Here is a 25162-nt window from a genome sequence, read left to right as displayed (position 1 = left end):
ATGACACAAGAATTTTCATCTTTGATTACTTTATGAAGGAAAGAACATTCTTCTCTTCTTTCTACTCCATTTCTTGAAAGTATCCACTTTCTTTCCCTTTGAAAACATTGCTTTATGGTAGCTTCATCACCACCACACATGGACCCATTCTTCCAATGTTGACAGGAGCTTCCTAACACAGAAAATAAAAACAAGGAAAGAAATGCTGTTTGAATGAACTCTTGTCTTTAACATAATACAGCATGCTGGAGTTGAAAAAGTCCTTAGCTATTCTGGTCCAACCTTCATCTTGCATAAAAGTAAGGGGAAATACAGGCCAGATCGCAGTCCAGGGTGGTGGAAAGAATGTACATATCTTTGGAGTGATGCAGACCTGAATTTGAGGAGCAGGTGATATTGAAGAAGTTTCACCTCTCTGATAATTTTCTCCTTTGAGAAATTACAGCTAATAATACTCATCCTTCATTTTGTTGTTTACTTTTGGGCACAAGCCAAAAAGAGGAGCAGACATTTGTGGATGAGGTCATTGCTCTTTGACTCACAAATCATAATATATACATAGAAAGTCAGCCAGAGAGTAAAGCTCTTAAATTATTGAATATATTCACTTTTCTGTGAAGGGAATGAGTCCATGAAGTCAAAGGAATGTTCTGCCCTCTTTCTTGTAAGTACTATTGAATCTTGCTAATGATCAACTAGATCAACTAGTAATTTTCTGTGGCACAGATAAAGCACACACTACAAAATTTTCTAAGAGAATCTGGATAGCCCCTAGAGAAGAAGGTAATCCAATTAATTCCAAACATATATTTTGAAATATTTTATTAAAGTCTGAAATATACCAATCTTATTATATTCAATGAGAGTACCTCTCTCCACTCATCTTTTTGTGCATCATATGAATCAACAGTATTCAAACAAGTATGTCCATCATATCCTCCAACCACATAGAGCCTGTCTCCAAGGGGACATAGAGCACTGCCTTCTCGAGGAACCCTCAGAGGCGCCACAGTGGACCATGAATCAGTTTTTGGATCATACCTTAAGAGGTTTAGGAAGACAACAGAGAGAAGTCCAATAGTGTTAAAATTAAATATATAGACATTAATAAAATGCATATTTATCTAAGGAGTTAAAAATACCTTATAAATATCAAACGTAGTCTACTAAATGTTAAGGATAAGCACATGACAAAATTCGCTTCTGCCATCAGAGGTCACTGAAAGCATATCAAAATTGTATTTCCTTTCCAAAATACTAGGCATTTCTTTAATAGGTACTCAAATTCTCTATGAGCAAATCTCACATATTAGCATCTTAACACTCTATGAAAAATGCCCCCTCTCTCACTTAGTGTACTGATTGGAGAGCTTTTATTTTTCTATTATCTTATTCATTATTTACCAAAGTTATACACGATCCTGTTCATACAAGAGCTCACATTTTAAGTAAATCTGAATATAATGGCCATTTTGCTATATATAATGTAGTATCCTTTTTTTCGTACTATTTGCAGTTAGAATGATTATCGTCTTATCCTATGTTTTTCCCCTCTGGGAGTTCCTATTTATCTTCACAGGAGCCTACGATTATTTTCCGTTTATTTTTATCTGAAGTTAAGTCCTTGTCCCCCAGCTTCTTCTGTAAGCAAATTAAAGGTAGTTTGGTAACTAATATTAATTAAATCTTCTCCAGGAATTATTTCTCAAAATTTGAAGCTTATCAAAAAATATGCAATACTAAAATCTAAAAGGAGTGACTAAAAGAAAACTCATGCATGGAAATGTTCTCTGATTTTATACTGGCCTATTTGAAAACCCCAATGAAAAATATTTATTTTATGAAAAAGATTTTCATGTGTTACCTTCTACTAATTTCCTTATAGTTCTAATACCTCTCTTATTTCTGTTTTTATCTCTTTAATCATATAATAAAGTATCTGATCCTAGCTTTCCATTTGAACTTGGCTGCACACATCCAGGAATATTTTTAATAATATCTGAAAATAAGCAATAATTAACATGACCTCAATAGTCCAGTAGATACTTCTTAGTGTCACAAAGGATATCACCTGGAGTTCTGATATTACAATAAAACCCAGAAACGGAAAATCTCATAGCTGCATACTTTAGTAAGCTGAATCTTCAGCACAATTGCTATTAATTGATGCTCCACTCAGCTAACACAGTACACACATATATGAATGGTGAACCAGGGCCCACAGGATATCCTTAAAGACTGGCACCCAAACCCAAGACATTTATACATGTGCATAATAATGCTAAAAAATTCTGGCTGTTAACAATATCTGGATACTGTTTGGTTAACAACAGGGTTTTGGGGAATGCTGAATGTTTTGGGGAAAAAAACTGGCAATATGGTTACCATCTGTAAAGACACACAGAAGCAGTTATTTAAAAATAATTAGCCACTATATCACTTTCAAATTAAAATAGCATTACGCCTCTCCCTTTTTGTTTCTTTTTTGCCTTTCTGTCTCTCCTTACTTTGGATAAAAATATCTGTATTCTAGTGGAAATAAAATGGAGGCTGCAACAAAGGGAATCAGTCCTGGACATTTTCTTCCACTTGGAAGAATAGCTAGGGATAATTTGCTAGACCTCTTTGCCTCAATTTTCTCATCAACATTACGGAAATAGTAATCCCTGAGCCAACGAACCTAAGTTTATGTGATAGATTTAGAAACATCTAATTTATATGATTATCTTAAATAACTGGATGAGACTCCCAAGGTACTCGGTAGGCCAACAATTTTTTAGTGAGAACAGTCTTAGAAAAATTGTCTAACTGATTGCAGTGTGGTGTGGGGGGGACTTGAAAATATGGGTGAATGTTGAAACCACAATGTTGCTCATGTGAAACCTTCAGGAGATTGTGTATCAATAATACCTTAATTAAAAAAAGAAAAAGAAAGATTGTTTAAGTCATGGAAATAAGGATTGTCTGATTCCACGGAATATGCACCTTTGATTGAATTTCTATTGACAAAGCTGTTTTACAACTCTGTAGATATAGAGATGAACTTGTAGAAAACTGAGTTTTCTTGTGATTCTTGTACATAACAATCAAATGAATTTTGCCAGACACAGAATTAAACTCCACCACGTAGAAATGATGACGCTCAAAGATTACATTTCATTCCCTATAGGATATTACCTACTTTTGCATCTATTAACAATTTTTTTTTCAGAATTCCTAAATTATCTATATACCTTTTCTTCAAAGACTCTTTGAACTGGTTTTAGCATCTTACGGGCTTGCTTCCTTAATTAATCACATAAAATCCTTGACACGTGTAATTATATTTGTGTGAAAGTCATAACTTTTTGAAAATTATACTTTAGCACTAGCCATTTTGTCAGGGTTTTTTGAAGGAAAATGCTAATAAGGGGATAATGGTAGTCATAAGAATAATACTGTTTACAAAAATAATACATGTGAAAACAGTATCATGAGCTAACTTCTACTGAGTACTTAATGGGTGCCAGGAAATGTACTAAGTACAGTAACATTGATTATCTTGTACCCAGGGAGGTTGAAACTATACATATTCCCATTTTTCACATGAAGATACTGATGTCTAGAGATATAAAGTAACAGGATCAAGTTCACATATCTTGTAAACAGTAGTCCTGGGATTTGAACTTAGACTTCCCTTGATTGGTATAATTCATTATTGGAAAATAACAATTTCTTAGTGTTCTTAAGAATTGGCTTTTCTCCAGGCTCTATCAGTTGGTTTTCTTCATACTGCACCAACCCCTTCTTCTCAGTCACAAATTGTTTTTCTCATGCTGTTTTCAAGACTGTCTCTGTTTTTGATGTTCAACAGTTTGATTACACTGCTTAGTGTGGATCTATCTCCCTAGGTTTGCCTACTTGAAGTTCCAAATGACATTTCAACCTAAAATCTCTGCTCTTATCTACAAACCTTTCTCCTTTACTTCCACAGTATTGATTGTGCTTTTTCCTCTCCCTGAAATTCCCTCAATTTGTTTGTATACATACGAATTACAAATTTCACCTCTTGCATGAATTTCCCATGAGGACACCATCCCACACTGATCTCTGTCTATTGAATTTTGATAACCTTACTGACTATAAATTTCTCATTTGTTCTTTGTTAATATCATTTAACTATTATATTTGAATATTTTTCTATCTTGAAAAGGAGCATGAATGGTATAACTGCAAAGTCATAGGATTCACTTATTTTAAACATGTCACACAAATAAGTGTTTCTCATTCAAAAAAGTTACCCTTGGAAAATGAAATAGTTAACACAATAGAGTCATAGTTCAGAACATAATACCTCTCTTTGGGAATACTTTCTGCATATTTTGTGGTGGTAAGTCTTCATCTTTTGAAGATTGATTTGATTTTTGAAACAATAGTTATTTTTAATTGAGCTGGTGAATGGTTTGAGTGATACAGCTGGGTGTAAAATTTATTTATTATTACATCCCTTCTGTCACATTATTTTAAAAGTTGGCTATCAAAGAAAGCAGTGTATTCTTTTAATATATTTCTTAATGACGGATCTGAAAGGCTTAAGGAAGATTTCTTCAAAATATTTTGAGCACAGGAGTTAGGTGTGCAATTTTACAAAGGTTTAGTTCCCTGAAAGGATTAACACTTTTTTGGAAGCGTAAAAATCTTTCTGGTAGCCTGAAAATCTTTCCTACTTCTGACAAAAAGAAAAACAACAAATAAATAAATGTATAGGTAAATAGAAACATTTTACCATTCCACACGGTTAGAAATGCCTGTGCATTGGTCAGAAGTAGAGAAATCATGGCCCCCAACAACATATAAAAATCCATTGTATGTTGCAGCTCCCACAAGTCCACGTCTTTCAGACATTGAAGCACACAGAGTCCATTTGTTAGTGTGTGGGTTAAAGTATTCCACTGATTTGAGGCAGGAACATTCATCACATCCACCAACAGCATATAGCCTAGAAAAATGACACAAGTGTGTGTATGTATATACACATACAGAGAGGGAGATTATATTTCCAATTTGTGCATAGAATGAAAGTGAAAGAACCTTGCACAAAGCATTTAAAGTTTCTGAATATATATTCTTCTCTGGGATCGACTGACTCTGTGAATGCATACTTATTTGAAGGCACATGCTAAGGTCAAACTTAATCCAAGCCTCTCTCCTTTATAATTTTTGTGAAAGTTACTTTGATGTGGTAGATTAAAGGATTCCATGGGAAATGAAATACAGAGAAAGAAGGGACATATCAAAAGCATTGACAGCGTTTGTCAATTATGGTTTAATAAAGCTGGAAAATAACAAAAAGGTAGGTGTTGCCAAAGACCAACTCTAGGAACCTTATAATTTTAGCTAGATTCAAATGCCTAGCAGTGGAATCCATATTGTCTTTATGAACTGCTTTGTTTAATATTAAAAAACTGTCAGTAACAAAGCAATAACTAAAACATCTAAGGGAATAGGATAGAACCAAGAAACTGGGATTTTTCCTAGGGAGATGTATTGTCAAGGAGATCTCTCTGATAAACTTTACAATGCCAATTATTTTGCTGAGCAGCATTGTAAATCTGACTTAAATTGCATCCTACATCAATAAAGAAGATAAACATCTACTAAAACAGATGTCTATAACTATATATATATACTTTATATATATGTCTATAACTATATATATATATATATATATATATATATATATATATATACTTTATGCTCATTAGGAGCCCATTTGTTTTGTGAGTGAGCAAAACATTTACTTAGTCAAATTTAATGCTTTAAGCCTATTCTGCAATAGGTAGGAGATGGTTACTGAGTCCCCTGATATCATTCAGGTCAGACCAGAGATAATCACGGGTAGGAGTCTTTTAAGCTCTAAGACATGGTCAGACATTTCCTACTTCATACACAGGTGCTAAAAAACATCTGTGTTGAAATTTCTACTGAGACCATTTATATGACAAAGACCTGGCTTTATACATAGAAAATATGGACACAGAAGACTATCTCCTGCCACTGATATATGGTTGTGTCTGAAATCCTTATCATTCAAGTGCTTCCTATACGCTAGCCGTTGTCTCCAAAGGTCCCTTGTCAGAAAGCACATAATGACTTGAAAGAAGTAACCATTCAGGCTCTTTGCAACCTCTAACACCACAGGACTTTAATATATTAGCTTTCTCTTATAGGCAAGTGATCACAAGAGGGAAAGATTCAGAAAGACGGTACTAGATGGAATTCTAGAGTTGGAAATCCTGTACTCTCAGGAGAGAGTGAGTAGTAAAGAACAAAAAGACTTCTGTATTAGAGAGACCAAAGTTTTGATTCTAAAAAAGTAAGTCATAATGTAAAAAGTGGTAGGCTCTTGAGGGCAAAATTGAAACTGTTTTGCCTACAAAAGTGCTTTTCAAGTTTACTGCGCACACAAGTCACTTGAGGATATTGATAAAATACTGATTCTGTTTCAGAAGTTGTATTAGGTTGGAACTAGGATTCAGCATTTCTTTTTTTCCGTGAATTTTTATAGAGGAACATAATATGAAACGCACAAATCTTCGTGTATAGCTTGATGAACTTTGACACGTGTATACGCTCACGTAACCATCACCCAGAGCAAGATATCAAACCAGCATATCTAAATAGATCTCAGGTAATGGTAATGCTGCTGGTCCCAGGATGCCACTTGAGTGGCAAGGGACTACAGAATATGTAATTTAAATGCTCATTTGGAGAAGCGTTTTCTGTCATAGTGAAGGGAGGGTTGCAACAAAGGCCTTTTATGACTGATAATTAGGATGTCCTGGTCACTGGGAATGCTTACTCACTGATGGAGCACATCAAGGAAGTGCTGTATCACATGACCTGGGAGCAAAGCCCATTCAGGTTTGGTTTTACTCACTTGCCATTTAATGCAACAACGCCAGCTGAGCTTCTAGGAGTTGACATACTGGCCACATAAGTCCACTGACATCCCTCAGAGTCCCATCTTTCAACAGTATTTAGATAATTCGACCCATCATGACCACCAACAGCATACATTAGTCCTTCAAGTGTGGCTACACCTTAAAGGATAAAAATAGCATGATACACCACAGATAAGGGATGCTGTTTCATTCTGCAAACAACTGATGGGCTAAAAATTAGTTTTTTGTTTCTTAAATGGTTTTGTGTACACACGAATAATTTACTGATCTTAATATGAAACTAAATATGGTCTACTAATCCTAGGAAACTTTCAGGCTATAGTTACTGTATCGTGAAAGGGTATCACTATTGTAACACTGAAATCAAAGGAGGTAGTGAGACCCACTCTAATAGGGATATCATAGAAAAGGCAAGCTGATTTTTTCTGGCATAATTTCAAGGCTAGGTTTTGAATGTATAGGGTAGATGAGAAATGATACTAAATCTTCGATCTAAGTTTTAGAATTTTAGGCTATCTGTGGTAGGTCTTTTTAAACCCTGCTCTTTATTATAGGGATTAAAAAAAAAGAGATTCCCATGGGATGACTAAATAAACAGGGCTTTTTGAGGTTTAGTCAGAAGTGTATTCCTTTAGATACTATGAATAATCCCTTTCTAACTGCTGCTTGTCTGCTCTGGGAATTCACATAATTGGTTTTCTTCCCCACCTTCTTCATCATCTTAGTCTCTCAGTGATATATCCTCATCACCTCTCTTACCTCTCAAGTGATATCAATGAGATTTTTTAAACTTGCTCTGATGTCTCCACAAGTTATGTTTTCTAAGCTATGTCAATGAATCACACTGACACAACTGAGCTGCATAATTATATAGTCTATCATTTGGCATAGACTATCTATTAGATAATTTGGGATAAACAATACCAGACCTTGTCTCCACTTCTTAGCTGTATATATGTCAGTTCTTAATTGCCTTACTAAGGTAAGTATTCTTTTTAAACAAAGGAGTCTAGCATGCAGAAAGATGTACTCTGCCAATATTCAGGAGAATCAACGTTCCTCACTATTCAGTCGTTTTTACTACATCTTTCTTCAACTTCTTGGCAACTTCTGGCTTAAGTATAACCTAGAACTGCTCTGCAATTTCCTAAATATCCCTGCTTGGCTCTGCATCCTAAGGCTTTTGCTGAAATACCAATTTGATGTTCTGGGAAGGGTCATGATTCATGCATGAAGAAATGCAATGTCTCTCCATCATCATGTGCCCTTTCCTCTAAACTGAGCTTAGAAAAAAAATTCCTGGTGGAGTTTTATATTCCTCAACAATGTATTTCTTCCAAAAGTTTTTATCTTTCTTAAAGCAGGCCTTGTTAAAATACCAGTAGAAGGGAGAAAGGTTTGACAAACACGACACCTGAAACAAGAGAAGTGTTTGACAGGTTTTTACCATTTGCTTAACTTTTCAGCATGTTGGAGACATTTTGACTAAGGGTTTGGCTAAATCCCAATTATGTGCAACTGAATTTAATTTTTAAAAATCCCTACTGACTATACATTCTTTGGAAACTACTTTTTAAAAAGCTCTACTAACAACTGTACATTCTTTATAAACTATGTAACACTAAGCTCTTACCTAAGCCATGCCTCGGTGTTGACATGGGAGGCATCACAGTCCAGATTTTGCTAGCTGGATCAAAACATTCCACAGTATTTAAGGTTTTTGAACCATACCTTCCTCCGAGGACATAGAGTTTATTACCAATAACTGCAACTCCGAACTGAAACCTAAGGCTACTCATGGTGCTACTATGTAGCCAGCTGTTGGTCCTGAGGTCATATTTTTCAATTGTATGGGTACCTGTTAAAGGGGATATTGGACAAAGTTGAAAAACACATGGATAAAAATGTGAATTGGCACCATTCACATTTTATTTATGTACCTATTATTTATAGCATAAAATCAGTGATTGCAACTCAAAGTAATGTAAGTAGACCAGATGATTCTCCAACTTGGCAGGCAAGGCAAGGGGAATATTTTATCATTCCTGGATCCAAATGCAAGAGTCAGAGTGAAATAGTTTATTTACTATATATATGGCTTACATGCTCATAATGGTTTCTTTGGCTACACTATGATACTGGCAGTTCTAACACAGGTGGCAAACACAAAAAAATTATCTTGGAATCTATCACTGACTTATTTGCACATCCACTACGGTTTTAATTACTTATTCATTCAATATGGTATACATTTTATTATACCATTCATTATATTATATTGTGCTTTTTAAAAATTCAGCTTGGGGTGTGTGTATGCTAATCTAAAATGCAAATGACCTAAAGTGTAGGAATGATAATTCCTTTTAAATGAGTCTTTGGTGTTGATTCATAGAAAGTTTCATGATGGTGACACAGAGAATTATTATTAAGAATAAAATTATTATTGTTGATATTAAAATATGACGTTGAGTTATTACCTCCTTTATGCGTTAATAGTTTGTTTTTAATTCAATTACTGAAATACCAAGTTTACTACCATAGTATATTGTCACCACTGCTATAGTAAATAGTCATTACTTCATAATAAGTTGTCACTTTTGTAGGCAGTACTTTTTACCAGTCATTCACAATGGCTGCTAAATTTTGATAAAAGTTGATTTTGTACAACAGGGAAGTTTCTGACTAATAACCAAGGTGGAAAATGGAAGAATTGTTATTCAAATGTAAAATGTACCTAAGAGAGCTTGTGATAGGTTTAGGGAATTTCATCCCAATCGCACAAAGCCAACCATAAGAATAAACAAAAGCAGTTTTCAGTTGTTTTTTCTACTGGGAGATTTATGGAGAAAATATAATCTATTAGTAATTATGAAAATACACTCAACATGTGAAGCATCTCCACTGGCCAATTATAATGCTATGATAGGAGGTCAGATCAAGTCAGTATTTACACAGGGTATATTTTACATTTATGGTTGCCTCTGAAAGTTTTTGTGTGTATAATGGATTAGTGGCAACATTTCTTTTCTTTGCTTTTTAATCTTTTCTGGTGAACAGTACACTGGAAGTATTTGTCTGAACACGTTGTATTTTCACAATAAAATCTTGTGACTATATAGGCACTCATTAACCCTTTCTCTTCAATCTCTGCATCTTTCACTGATAATGTGGATTTGGCTAAAGGCTGATTGACAGATCAGCAATTGCTATATTGACTAGAGTTACTGCTGAGAGATCAAATACCATCACCTAGCACAGTATCTTTTCTAAACTAAATATCTCTGGGTGATAACCATGAAAACTGGACTATCTACAAACAAACTCACCTCTGCTTTCACTCTGTCAACCAATTTTCTCTGTTTTTATATCTTTTCACTTCCACATTCTTATCTTCCCAAATCTGTCTTCCTACTTGATCCTTCTTATTTTAAGTTTCTATTTTGAAGTCTTTTAATTAGTGGAATTTACCAAACAGCCAATTTAGATTAAGAAATGAAGGTTAAGCTGCACTATTAAGATTATACAGATATTAATGGTGAAGTAATTAGGAAATTGTACAAAGCTGTATTAATCCAACGCATATGGGAGATTTACACTTTGAAAGGATGTAGAGGTGTGTTTCATGCCAAGTTAATTTTTCCCAGGCATTAGATTAAATATGGAAGATAAATTTTCTCCACATCTTTTATTTGTATCTATGAACATATCTGACTGGTAATTCTGTGTGTTGAATTCTGAAGATGCTTTTCAGCCCATTTTTCCACCTCCGCTATTGTTGGAAATAATCAAAATGTAAATCATCTAGCTGGCTTGCTATGACAGCTCTATATTTGATGGGGAAAGTTAAACTGGATTGTTTTACTTATTTCTCTCCTTAACACCCACTTGAAAATTTTTCTGTGTAAAGTGACCTTCTGCCCTAAAACACTGCAAAAACTGTTTTTCAATTCATTTCTAAGCCCCTGCTCATCCCTCACTAATGACCTATTCAAGAAGGAACAAAACCAGCTAAACTTTGTAGTATTGTTGGTAACATGATAGTTCCTGTAGTTCTGACTATATCTGATTTAGTGATTTCCTGTATTTTTAAAATGATGTAAAAATGAGTAATTGGTCCCTTGCCATACCATCTCTGAGAGTTCATTGTTTTTAATAAATGAAAAGCTACTGATTACGTGGTAGGTACAAAAGCCCAAAGTTTACCATTTGACCATTTACAAATTTTGACTCCATGATCATGCTTACAGTTTTCTGATGATTACTTTAAATGGTAGGGGTCATAGTTAGCCTCAGCCACTTGTGTGATGTCTATATTTAGCCACTAATTCCAAGTTACTTGCATGAGTCAGAGAGGAAATTAAAGACTGAGGAAGTGCTACTTTCCCAAGATATCAAAAGGTGAAAGTTCAAAAAGTATCTTAAAAAGAAAGGTAACTGAAACAACACACTAAGCACAGGCACATCTGCAGAAATTCTTTTTAAAGTTTTACGAAGGAGTGAAAATTGGTACATTCTAAAATGTAGTACTGATTTATGTAAATAAATGCTACCTCGGTAATATTTTTGCTATACTTAGGTCTTTTTCCTTTTTTGTTCCTAAGAGCTCGTGTTGGTTCTTCAGCAGATTCTAAAACCCTCAAAGAGGGGAATCAGGTTTTTTTTGGTGTTTCTCTCTCTTCTAAAATAGTGGCAATATAGCAAAAAGGAACATAGGATTTGAATGAGAATTCCATTTCTAGTCTTTTTAGGTGTTTGTCCTTGGGTTGGCTATCTAAACTGAAGAACCTTATAGTTTCTTTATCTGCAAAATTACATAATAAATCTATCTTGGAGCCTTATTGTAAGGATTAGAAATGATGTTTCCAAAACGCCAAGGATCAGATACTCAAAAAGGGTAGCTTTACTATTTTAGTTGTCTGCAACTTCCCACAGGGCCTTTTATGTCTCCATGCTGTCGGTATGCAAAAAGTCTCAAAATCATGGCCTTACTTCCTCCCATATAAAATTGTGGTAATATAGTTAAGGAGCTGTAGGGTCACATTTGACTCATTTTCAGAAACTGATGAGTTGTAAATACTTAATACCATGTTCTGTAACAATAAAAAAAGAAAACAAACACAAAACCAAACAAACAAATACAACATTTTCCACTTCTCACGTTGCAAATTAGGTCCTTTTTTTAACAAGAAACTAAGAATGACTGTACTTGCATTTTTTATTTAGTACCTCTTTTAATTTAAATATCAAACAAGACACCTTTCAACATGCTGTTAATATTCATTCTATTCAATAAAATGCAATAAAATGACAAGTTGTCAGACGTGAAATAAATTATAAGATTTCGTTGTATTTGTTGTTTTCTGAAGAATACTAGTTTTGTGAGGTTACTCTACTACTTTGGAAATAATTACATTTGCAAGCTCTTGTTTTATAGACTTGTGATTAATTGGCATTACTTCCTGCAATTTCCATATTAAAATTACAACTAGACATATCAAAAGAAAGAATCATGTTCTAGTAGTACAGAACTTTGATGTTTGCAATATTTTCTGAAAGGCGTCCAATGAAATTTGTAAATATGATTTGGCGAGTTTCAAGTAGGTGGATTTTATTTCCTGAACAGTCAACTCTTAATTATAAAATCCTCAACCCACTGTTTTGGCAAACACAGGTCTACTGACTTATATGTAAAAAGGGCAGAACTACAGACAAATAGGTTCTAAGAAGAGTTCAAAGTAAAGATGATGGCTTCAGAAACATTTCCTTATTACCTTTAATAAAATTCATATGTAAAACCATTACTTTATTCCAGGTTTAAACTGCTGATCTTATCATCCTTACTTCAAGATTCTTTGTACCTGGCCTTTGAGTACCTAACAGGAAACTGACATCAAGGAGTTAGAGGCCATTCTTCTATTTCCGACAAAAAGCAAATTTGGAGGACCTTGTCCCTTCCATTTATGATAAGCCTTAAATAAGTTTTCCTTGAAGAAATATTATACTGCAGGGAAAATGCTCGTATTTAAAAAGTGCTGCCACAAAAGTACCTGTTCCGAGTTTAGCCAACACTAATAAAAGGGTTATATCCCATAAGATAAGAAAAAACGTCACAAAATTACATAAAGAAGCCTAAAATTAGCTTTAGATGCCAATATTTAAATATGGCTTTAATACCACCCTCATAATTCTGAGGGTGTTGAGAATATATCCTCTCTTTAAAATGATACTTTCAATTAGCTTGTTCCTGCTACCTCTTATAGTGTCCTTGCATCCCACAGCATAAAGCGCCCCCAAAGTCGATATTCTAGGCTTGGTCCGAGGGCTTTGCAGCATGTGTTTTCTCTCAGGTAAGAGATGATACTTCATAGCTTCTATCAGGAGTTTCTGGCACTGTAGATCAGCAGTAAACACGGGGCTCTCCTCAAGATCCACCAGTAACTGAAAAGTAATAATTCATGGTGTACGAAATGGGGAGCCCACCATTAGAAAGAACAGATTCATTTAGAGAACTGTGGCGAAAACTCGAGCTAATTCAAATGTAGGAATGCTATCATTTAATATTTTGAGTTGCTTACTGACATACTTTGTGTTCACTGATGATTTGAAGTGACTAAAGGCCTCAATGTAGTAGCTAAACATCTCTGCAGATTTGACATATTATTTTATCTTTGGAATACATACACATTCACTCTCAAGGGGTGAATGTGAAAAAGCACTCATGAAATGTGTTTCTTAAAGCAGTCAAAGCAAAGGACAGTGTGTATGTACACAAAGCAAGCATCTACCTCCCAGTCTACTGCATGTAGCTGGACAAGCAGCCACCTTTATGCTGGATTTAGAGGAGGGAATACAAACATGCCCAGTGAAAATAAAACAGCGTTGCCTGCAGGGTGTCACATCTTTATCATCAAATCACCTCTGTAAGGTATTCTGAAAGGAAGTGCTTTTTAACTGTACGCATGTACATGTGTACATCACTGAAGTGCATGTGTTAGCAAGAAGGCAACACCTCAGCAAGAGTAGATGGCCAGTCCTTTCTGGCCAAACCATTACTGCCTGACAGACAATAAGACCCTAACTGAATGGGATAAACATTAGGTATAGTATTTTTCCTGAGATGAACTGAGAAATTAAGTTTGTTTCAGCATTTATCAAGCATCATTTAGATTCTTGGACTGTCCTTGGAGTTTGGGGTCCACAGTATCACAAGGACCTTGAGAAGAGTATCAGACTGTTGTAATGAAGGTGCTTATTTCACTTCCTAAAACTTCCCTGAAGTTTCCTGTTCTGCACTGGTTAATCTCACCTCTGATCTCACCTTACCTATAATTTTTGATGAATAACTATTTTTACTTGGCTGGTGAGACCCTAGGCATTTCCTAATGCATACACTGCTGAAATAGGTTTGAAAATTGGGCTGTGAAATGCTTTTCCTCCAAAAATATTCTTCAAAGGTTTAGTACCATTTTCTTCATATATTTCATTTCTAGAATATTTGCTTAAGCTCACTTTCAAAATTGTTTTGGGAAGTCTGTATTCTGTATGCCATTACCCACCACTGCCATCATCAACAAAAGTCCACAGGAGTCCACATTGCAGGCTCTAAGGCCGGCTCAGGGGTGGGAGGCCAAGGTACCACTGGTTGTGTGGGCTGGAAATGTACCTACCTTCTAATAAAATAAGAGAAGTCCAAACTGAGCACTTTGCTGAAATAATGTCATATTGACTTAGAGCAGTGTAGAGTCCAATGGGTCTGATCCTTTACACCAGTGCATCTCAAGTGCTTACATACCTAAGAATCATCTGGAGAACTTGTTAAAACACAAATTCCTTCTCGCTGTCCCCAGAAATTGTTTCATTATGCATGTGGGGGGATCAGAAACTGAGTTCCTGACAAGCTTCCAGAAAATGGCATGCAGCTGGTCCAGGGACATTTTGAGTAGCACTGCCTTAGAAAATCTATTACATTGTATAGACCCTCTTATGAGATTAATGCACATAAAATCAATATACACTCCCATAGATGTTGAATCTTGGTTCTAAGATTACATGTATATTTTAATGTTTCTCTTTTTGGTGTGACTATTGCCTTGCCCTTTGAATAATTTGCCTAACCAAGGAGAACAGTCAATGTTTTTCATTGCATATGAATAGATTCTCAAGCTTACTAGAGTTCCATGGAATTTATCTTACAGCTAAAATGTTTTTAAAAATGTAGAGAAATCATCAGCAAATTAGCATTCTGTTTTTCAATATTAACATTTAATTAGTAAACTTGTTGAAAATCAATGAATTTTTTAGTGTCTATGACCCCACTGATCCACTAGGTCCCTCCTCCCAATGTGGATGATGTTTCAGGACTTTAGCTAGAGGCTCTATATGAACTGTGAAATATAGTCAGATATATGGTACATAAAGGATATCTACTATTGATCAATTTGCTGCAGAGAAAAAAGTGTAGTTTTCACTAATGGTAGAATTATGTAGTGCGACTGTATTCTGCCCTCCCTAAAAATCACATACTAAAATTCAATATGAGATGGGTCAATCCTGAATCTTATGCAAGGGTGTTTGTTTTTAGAATCATTTTTAGGATAATCCTTCAGCAGGCCTGATGAAGATGCTATTATAATGATGGCCTAGTGCATCTGACTATTATAGTATGCTTTCAACCACAGCAGCTAATTACCCATGTCAGTAGTGATTATCCAGAATCTAACTCCTTCCTAGAGTCTGCTCTGACATGCTACTGTACCAATTGTCATCGCCTTGCCTAGAAGGTGGCAGAAAAAAACAGAGTTAACGTAGTCATTTTCCCTGGTTGTTACAAGCGCCCTTTGGTGAGAGAGGAAACGGAAACTGATGTGTAAGCTGACGTTCAGGGATTACCGGCAGGGTTTCAAAAAAATTCCTTTTCTCTGCCTTCATCATATATATTGCTAATTGAAGGCTGCATGTGTCGTTCAAAAATCCTGTACACTCCAATTATCAGAAATCCTCTGAATAAAATAAAACTAGGCAGCTAGGGAATGGATTAATACATAGTGGTTGTTGAGAAGGAGAGTTTGCTCTGCCTGGGTAGATGTCCCTACCTGTGGTGGAAGTAAGGGCAGTCTGATGTAAGAGAGCAGCACTGGCAGGTCTTGCTTCCTCGCCTGCACATCGTAACCCACCCACTGCATGACAGCATTGAAAATGGTTTCTTCATCAGGCACATTAACGTCATCACTGCCTAGAAGTTTGGAAATCCCATTAGCTGGAAGCAGGGGGAATTCTTCATTCTTTATTACCTCGATGAAGTGTTCCTAGAAAAGAAAGGTCTTCTACTGAAACCTTGTACTTTGGAAACTTCTTAACACAATGAAAATATCAAAACATTTCACTTTGTTAAATTTCAGAAAAGGCTGGAGAGACAGACATATGCATTTATACTGCCTGGGACAGGACGCATAGGCGGGAGGGTGGTTGTGAGGCTGAAGATCCAAATGCTTCCACTAGGAATATTTACACAATACAAGGAAAGACCTTAACTGTTTTACAGGCCACTCAGAGAGTCACCAAGTTGATTTTCTTTCCAGGTGTTGTGGGTGACAACAGCTTATGGCTCCAGAACTGATGTTGAGTTCGTTATGGTCAAAAACCTTAAATGAAAGGCTGAAAAATTTCAAGGTGGGTATTATGTTGAAGGGCTTGGAGAGGTAGCTCTGGCTGTTCATTTGAGGGGAGAACATGCTGAATTCCTCTGAGATGAGAGGAAGAAATTGATGAAAAACTCTTTTCTCTTATGGCAAAACACGATCTTCTACTAACCACAAAAGATTTCTTTTATAATGGACAACAATCTCCAGATTCAGGATCATTTAAAAGGCACTCCTGTGGAATTATTTTTGGGGGACAGTGGGACTCTCTCCATTTTTATATATTATATCTCCATTCTTCCTTCTGTCATGGTATTATCTTGCATTTTGTAAAGTCCAAATTTCAGGCAACTGTGTTTCATTTTTTACCTCTCAAAACAAAACTCTATTTTTTCTGATTTATAAGGCCATACATTTTCTGTGACAACACGATTATCATTTCCAATGTTTTCCTCAGTAAGGGTCTCCTTTTCAATGCAATGAACTATACTTCTGAAGTGGAGATAAACATGTCTAGTTGGCAATTTATGTTGCCCACTAAATAGATATTCTGGAAGAAGCTAAAGACAGCGTCTGAATGACTGGAGTATCTGTATAAATCAAAACACTCCCTCAGCTCCACTCTGAGTTTAGTCACTGTGCAACTGAGTTAGCCTAATAGAAAAGTACATCAAGTTTGATATATGCATCAGGAAGCTCTGATACCATAAAACCTGAGTTAACTTGCTTGTTTAAACCAAGAGCCCTTTTGTGACTGAAGCGAATGACTGAGAAAGACCTGATGATCTTACTGTAGCAGATGTCCCCAGAGGAAAACCCTCTCACCTATAGCAAAAGAGTAGAACTAGAAATGTTCCTACAACTAGTAGTACATCACATTTGTACAGTATTTCACACTTTACTGGTTTCTGTCATGAACACTGTCGTCAGCAATGGGATCTTGAGGAAGGTGGAATTTTTCTGAGGAGAAAACAGGCTACGTGAACTGTTTGATCTCTCATGCAACAAATGGCAAGTATGGATTCAGACCTAAGCCTTTAGGTCTACTTCATTTTGTCTGAATCTGAAACTGCTTTTCATAAGTGACATAATTTTTGTGAAAGGGTTAAGAAAAAGATAAAGCACTCCAAAATTTGTGCTTGTCCATTACTGGTACTATATGTACACTCTGAATAGTATAGTGCTAATAATACTACAGAAGCCTCCATACTTCCTTTTCCTTCCTGTCCACTCTCTAATGAAAGAAAAGGAAAAGAGAAAATACATGCGATGGCAGGAGGCAGGGAGAGAAGGAGAAAGGAAGGGAGGTGGCCAATATGGACCGTAGTACAGTCTGTCAGATGTTGCCATGCATTAGAGAAAGCTAAGAAATGATTAAAATGTTTTACATGTGGGTCATATTAAACAAATTAATATGACAAACAGACAAATAAACAAACAATTAAACAAATACAGACAGACAAATAAAACAGACAAATTAAACAGACAAATAAACAAACAATTAAAGAAATACAACCAGAAATTACATTTTTTGATAGAATTGATTATGGCTTCAGAAGGCTTGCCTAATGAGACTGTTGAAAATTGTTTGGCAATACAGTGAATTAATCTAAATAAAAAATAACTGTGTTGGTCTAAAGTATGTATGTATGGCACTGCCATACCCAGTACTGTAGAGAAATATTTAGTGAGTCAAGATTAATTCTAAATCACCTTATATTAGAATTATTTTGCTCCTAATTTCAAGGCAAACACTCTCCTCCGTGCACCATCCTTAGAGTCTTCTTTTGTGCCTTTGGTTCCATATTCATTTTTTTGTCCACACTTAGACACTGTTGTAAAACTTATTAAATGAATATAGCACACTTGCTCAAGGTTTCACTGATGCCGGGTACTGATTATATGATTATGATGCTTAATTTTATGTCTCACCTTGAGCAGTGGAGTGTCCAGACTTTTGTCGAAATATTATTTTGAGTGTGTCTATGAGGGTGTTTCTGGATGAAACTCTCTCACATTAGGGAGGGCAATCTGTTTACTCACTTTACAAAATCAAGGGACTGTAATAAATTCTTGGAGTTTAACATTATTCTAAGACATTAAACTTATTTGCATAGTATCCTGTCAATAGCGTATTACAAAGGCATTATTACAGGAAGAACTTTAACTATTTTACTGAAATAACTGAAGAAGGAGTATTTAAGGAGACCACAGTATTGTGTTTTGATGCACATCCTGCACTAACACTCAGTTTCAGTCACATAATACGAAAAGGAAGACAAGTTCATTTTGAGCAACGAAAATAATTCAGGCTGTTTATCAGAATATATTTTGTCTGCAAGAGTAAAATACCAGACACGAAACTGTTAATACTTAGTTCAAGAATTTAGGTAATTTAACAGAGACGTTTTCATGTTCAGTTTTTGTGTAGGATTAACCTTTGAATTATATAATTGGTGTTCCTATAGATTATATGGCATCTGTATTTAGGATATAGGAATATACATAACATAATTAAAAGATGTTAAAAATGCCAATCCACTATAATATGGCTCTCCACATTTCAGGAATATGTTTGAAACTTCAAATTCTGAACAATAACCAGGGCTGGGAAGAAGAAAGAAGAAAGTTTAGAAGAAATTTTTTGAGACCTCAAGTACTAGAAATTTAAACATTTTGATGTCTCATAAAAACTCTAGAAAACAATCTTAATTTAAATGTACCTCAAACCTAAACCTGTAATGTTAATTTTATTTATTTCTGTTTATGTGTAATTTTCTATTGTTTTCTTTTATATACTTGCATTTTATTTTTGAATTTTAAATAACTAGCAATTTTCTTAGCTTGGAATATTTATCTTTTGACTGGCTTGCACAGAAAGATCCATCTCTTGTGTTGGTCCCTCCTTCAGAAGTTAAAACATTCATTTTCTTCTTGTATCAGGGAATTAGCATTACTGGTCATTTAATATCTTCTTTCTACTTTTTCTTGCCTCCCTACAAAAATCTGTATTTCATGTCACTGCCATCTGACTGAATAAACGTAGCCTTGTTCCATGCAACTTTCAAAGAATTAACACATACAAACATGTTCATTTATTACAATTCTACTAATAGAATTGATAAAGATCTTAAGTTAGTTCGACGTTTGAACTGAAAATTGTTTTTAACCAAAATACATGTTTTCACTAGGACATAAGAAATCCATTCAATAGAATTGGTTGATTTACTAATGTTGTTAAGTTCTCAAGTTCTTCCAGTTAATATTGGCCCATTAATATTTGTTTTCCCTTATTGTACATTTAACTTTCATTAGAAATCATAATTTGTGTGATTTTATACATATAAGTCCTAATAGTATAAAAACATCAGGGAAACTTTATTTTCCTAATACTGTGGATTCTACTTGAAATATGTTTGGTAGAATTTTTGGCAGAATTTCCATTTCTCCACGCTTTGACATTTAACTAAAACTTTTTAATTTCAAAAATGAGAAACTTGTTTGAGTACAGCTCAGCCATACAAATACTTTTATATGCTATCCATTAGGTGCAAGTCATTTTCAAATTATATGTTCATGCTGCTTTTTATTTTATCCCAACATTATAATCTTTACTTTGGAAAGCTTTTATATATATATATATACACATATATATTCATAGATGTGCAAGTACACACACACACAAATATATAAACATATATACACACATATATGTATACCAGTAAACAAATCAATAAGTTAGGTATTGTGTTAATATAAGTTAATTTGAAGCAGTTAGTTTTACCATTGTGTACTTATGTGCCAATCTCAGGAGCTCTGTGCAGCCCTGGGCATCTCCAAATGACAGAATCCCTAAGCAGTTTGAAGGATGGAGCTGCTTTATAAGAAAATTGGAGCAGACTTCAATGACTTCAGTCAGCTGCAGAAAACAAGCTGCACCCAGCAAATTTTCAATAGTATCTTCTTTCAATTGGAGAACACCTAGATGTTTTGAAAAAATAATGATTATGTGTCCCATGAAATAAGGCACAAATATGCTAACTAGAAATTTTTCAATTCTCTCATTAGCAGTGCTGTCTTTTGTAATGTACAACAACCACTCAGGAAATAACTTTTTAAGCCACCATGTGCAAGGAAATCTGTATAAACATTAATAAGATGGATGAAGGGAGCCAGTCTAGATTATCAAAAACAACTGTAACAAATGAACAGTGAATACTATCATTACAAAGAGCAAATTGTTATTTCTTTACCATCTTAAACCTGCACTACACATTATTTAAACACATGTCTATATCATGACTCAAGGGGCATTATATAATATTATACAAGAATCATACAATTGGCCAAAGAGGTAGCTGTCATTTGTGTGGAAAAACATCTTGGTAAATAAGATCATTGAGGTTATATGTCTGTTTTTTAAAGTCTCCACTTATTAGCTGATAAGGATGATGTTTCATAAATATTTTGCCCATAATTGACACCTAGACTGTCTCAAAAGAAAGAAAACGTTGCCCAGAGTCTACAAATAAACAATTGCTTATATGGTTACATTTGAAGGTATGAAAAGCAGGTTCTGTTTAATAATATAGGTAAAGACTATCTGTAAAGGACTTTTAAAAAGGAGATGAGAGCTATTTAAGCTATTTCCTGTATACTGATATACTGCAATAAACACATATTTATTTACATATTAAATAACTATTTAAGGTATTTCCTGTGCATTAATATGCTATATTATTTTTGGAACAAGCACTATTGATGAATTATTGCAAATGTTATTTTATTTTGGTAAGTTATATTCCTGTTTGTTTTGGCCAAGCAATATAGGTAAGTTACAATGTGTGATATTTCATTTAGATTATATAAATTATAAACTCTTCCTTTGTAAATTTACCTTTTAAAATTCCTCCATATAGATTCTGTATGGTTGCATAACCATAAAAAAAGAGTAATACATACTGCGAGTTGATCTATATTTGGTTCACCCTCTAAAATATGTTGTAAACAAATCCTGTCCATCAGCACACTTTTCTGTATTGTTCTTGTCCTGGATTTTGAAGGGAGAGCCCTGCCCATATCTTATGAGACCCAGAGAATTATGAACTATTCTTAGATTCAGATCTAAAGATTCACCTGTCATTGACATTGAGACTTGGCCTGGTTATTAAGAATATTTATTGCTTAATGAATGAAACCATAAAACTCCTATAAGTGAACAGCAAAAAAAACAAACAAACTCCTTAATCTTGGAATGCTTTCTTGAATAAGCCACCAAAATACAGACATCCAAAAGTAAAATAAACAAGTGAGATGACATTAAACTAAAGGGCTTTTTCACAACACAGGAAATAAAAATAAATTGAAAAGATGACCTATAGAATGAGAGAAAAATTTCCAAATTATATATCTGATAACTGGTTAATATTCAAAATGTATTAAGGACTCATACAACTCAATAGCAGAAAAGAAAATAATTGAATAAAAAAAGGACAAAGAAACTGAATGGACATTTTCCAAAGAAGACATACAAATGATCCAGTAGGTACATGAAAAGGTACAGGGCATCACTAATCATCAGGGAAATGCAAATCAAACCCATGAGATATCCTCTCACACCTGTTACGATGGCTATTATCAAAAAGACAAGAGATAACCAATGTTGGTGAAGCTTTGGAGAAAAGGGAACCCTTGTACAGTTGGTGGGAATGTAAAGTGGCACAACCATTATGGAACACAGTACGGAGGTTCCTGAATAAATTTTAAAAAATAGAACTAACTCATGATCCAGCAATCCCATTCCTGGGTATATATGCAAAGGAAATGAAATCAGAATCTTCAAGAGATATTTGTACTCTGTGTTTATTCCCGTGTTACTCACCATAGCCAAGATATGGAAGCTAAATGTCCTTTGACAGATGAATGGATAAAGAAACTGTGGTGTGTATATATGTGTATATATATATGTGTGTGTATGTGTACATACACCATAGAATATTATTCGGTCATGAGAAAGATAGAAATCCTAGCATTTGTGGCTACATGGATAAACCTGGAGAACATTATGCTAAGTAAAATAAGCCAGAAATATTTGGACAAATCATGTATGATATCACTTATATGTGGAAGCTTTTAAAAAGTGCTGATTTTATAGAAACAAGTAGATTGGTAGTTGCCAGAGGCTGGGAGGGGAAACAAAAATATATAGGTCAAAGGGTACAAACTCAGTTACAAGGACAATAAGTTCTGAGGATCTGATGTACATCGTGACATGGAAAGATGCTCCATATCACTAATTATGAGGAAAATGTAAATAAAAATCACAATGAGATATCACCTCACACCAGTTAGAATGGCCAGTATTGAAAAGACTAAGAACAACAAATGCTGGCGAGGATGTGGAGAAAGGGACACCATCCTGCACTGCTGGTGGGAATGTAAGCCAGTTCATCCATTGTGGAAAGCAATATGGAGGGTCCTCAAAAACCTAAAAATAGAAATATCATTTGACTCAGAAATTCGACTCCCAGGAATTTATCCAAAGAATATAATTTCTCAGATTCAAAAAGACATATGTGCCCCTATGTTTATTGCAGCACTATTTACAATAGCCAAGATATGGAAGTAACCTAAGTGTCCATCAGTAGATGAATGGCTAAAGAAGAAGTGGTACATATACACAATGGAATACTATGCAGCCATCAGAAAGAAACAAATCCTACCATTTGTGACAATATGGATGGAGCTGGAGGATATTATGCTCAGTGAAATAAGTCAGGCGGAGAAAGACAAATACCAAACGATTTCCCTCATTTGTGGAGTATAAAAATGAAGCAAAACCGAAGGAACAAAACAGCAACAGACTCACAGACTCCAAGAAGTGACTGGCGGTTACCAAAGGAGAGGGGTGGGGAAGGATGGGTGGGGCAGGAGGGAGAAGGAGATTGAGGGGCATAATGTGTGGCACATATGGTGTGGGAGGGATCAGGGGGAAGACAGTGTAGCAACGAGAAGGCAAATGGTGACTCTGTGGCATCTTACTATACTGTTGGGCAGTGACTCCAAAGGGATATGGGGGAGGACATGGTAACACGGTTAAATAAAGTAACCACATTGTTTTCTTATGTGAAACCTTCCTAAGAGTGTGTATCAATAATACCTCAATAAAAAAAATATATATGTATATATATAAAATAATGTACAGTGTGATGTCTACATATAACAACATGGTACTGGTTATTGTATATTTGAAAGTTGTTTGAGAGTATAGCTTAATCATTATCACCATGGAAAGGAGTTAACTATTTGCCAACCATTAATTTTCAAAATTTTGGTAAAGTTTCCACAAAGTACATGCATATCAAATCATTACATTTTATACTTTTAAGTATGTACAATTTTACTTGTCAAATATTCCTCAATAAAATTGGCATGATTGAATGAACAAAGAAATACTTGTTGGCTCCCAACTCATCTTGGGTACCTTTGTTTTATAGTTTGGGTAAATATGGGTAAATATCATTATTTCCAAGAAAGAGACTGACTAAAAATCTAATATAGAATTGGTATATTCCACTTCCCTTCTAAGTTTTACCAATGAGAATGTACGCACACCATGAGAGAGACATATTCTTGTATCACTGTGTTAAAAGAGCTCTATTCTCTCACAGTCAAAAGTTTTTATTGCATATTATTTACCTCTTTCTCTCTTATACTACTGAGTTTAAATCCTGATCCTTCCCCTTACTACCTTAGGATAGTTACTTAACTGGTCTATCCTTCAGTTTTCTCACTGGTAGAGTAGAAATAATAGGACTGTGGGTTATATGATGCAGGGTTATTGTGAGGACTGTATCAGCTAATACATACCAAGCACTTACCTGTGTAAGCATACTGAACTAAGGAATTAAGTGAATTAGGATCAATTCCTTCCACCTTGACCTCTTCTTGAATGGCTTCACGCATATTGATAGTAAACATCACAGCAAAAAAATCGGACATTGCCATAAGAACCAACCTGGAAATAGGAATATTTCATAGGAACTTAAATTAGTCCATAATTTCACTGAAAAGCATGAAATGCAGACAGTAGGTTTGTAACACTGGTAAGTCTGTTTTCAGCAAAAATCTTTCACAGTTCATTAAAGTGTTATGAAATTAGAAAGGTAAACTGAGTTGATTTTCTTTTAGAGGGTTTGTGCTGTTTTCCTTCATCAATTTCTCCCTAGCTTAACTCTTCTAAGTATCACAGGGCGGTGGAGCAAATATGCTACTTCTTTTTCAATACAGGAAGATAAACATTTGTTTTCCTTAGTGTTCCAATTTGTAATCAATGGACTGGCTTTTGTTTATTCATACTTGGCTACACTCAACAAATGTTCTGTTTGCATACGGATACTTACCGATGGGCTGGGATTCGCATGTTTCCAGCAATGAGTATCACGTCACACAGTTTTTTCTCTTTCCAGTAGTTCTCTATTTTATGGAGAGTTTTCTCTGCATGGTTTACAGCACGGAACTCCTCCTCATCTCTGCTGACATCCATTTCTTCAGGGTGTTGTGTGTCTAATCTAAAAGGGG

At 34.9% G+C, this 25162-nt stretch overlaps 1 protein-coding gene across 1 annotated transcript; it reads right to left on the bottom strand.

The window, feature by feature from the left end:
• LOC140847438 (kelch-like protein 4) lies at window positions 1-25135 on the bottom strand. The gene is made up of 10 exons (XM_073227756.1): window positions 24985-25135; window positions 24463-24599; window positions 20367-20563; window positions 16037-16249; window positions 13196-13382; window positions 8578-8802; window positions 6920-7082; window positions 4766-4978; window positions 870-1041; window positions 1-172 (listed from the first exon to the last, which is right to left on the bottom strand). The coding sequence occupies exons 1-10, from the start codon at window positions 25125-25127 to the stop codon at window positions 113-115; spliced, it is 1710 nt and encodes a 569-aa protein (XP_073083857.1). The 5' UTR covers window positions 25128-25135; the 3' UTR covers window positions 1-112.
• Between the last annotated feature and the right edge of the window lie 27 nt (window positions 25136-25162).

The sequence above is a fragment of the Manis javanica genome, chromosome X, assembly GCF_040802235.1.
Source record: "Manis javanica isolate MJ-LG chromosome X, MJ_LKY, whole genome shotgun sequence".
In the NCBI taxonomy this organism is placed as follows: Eukaryota; Metazoa; Chordata; class Mammalia; order Pholidota; family Manidae; genus Manis; species Manis javanica.
Note: the sequence above shows the minus strand (reverse complement) of the source record. Positions and strands in the feature narration are given on the sequence as shown.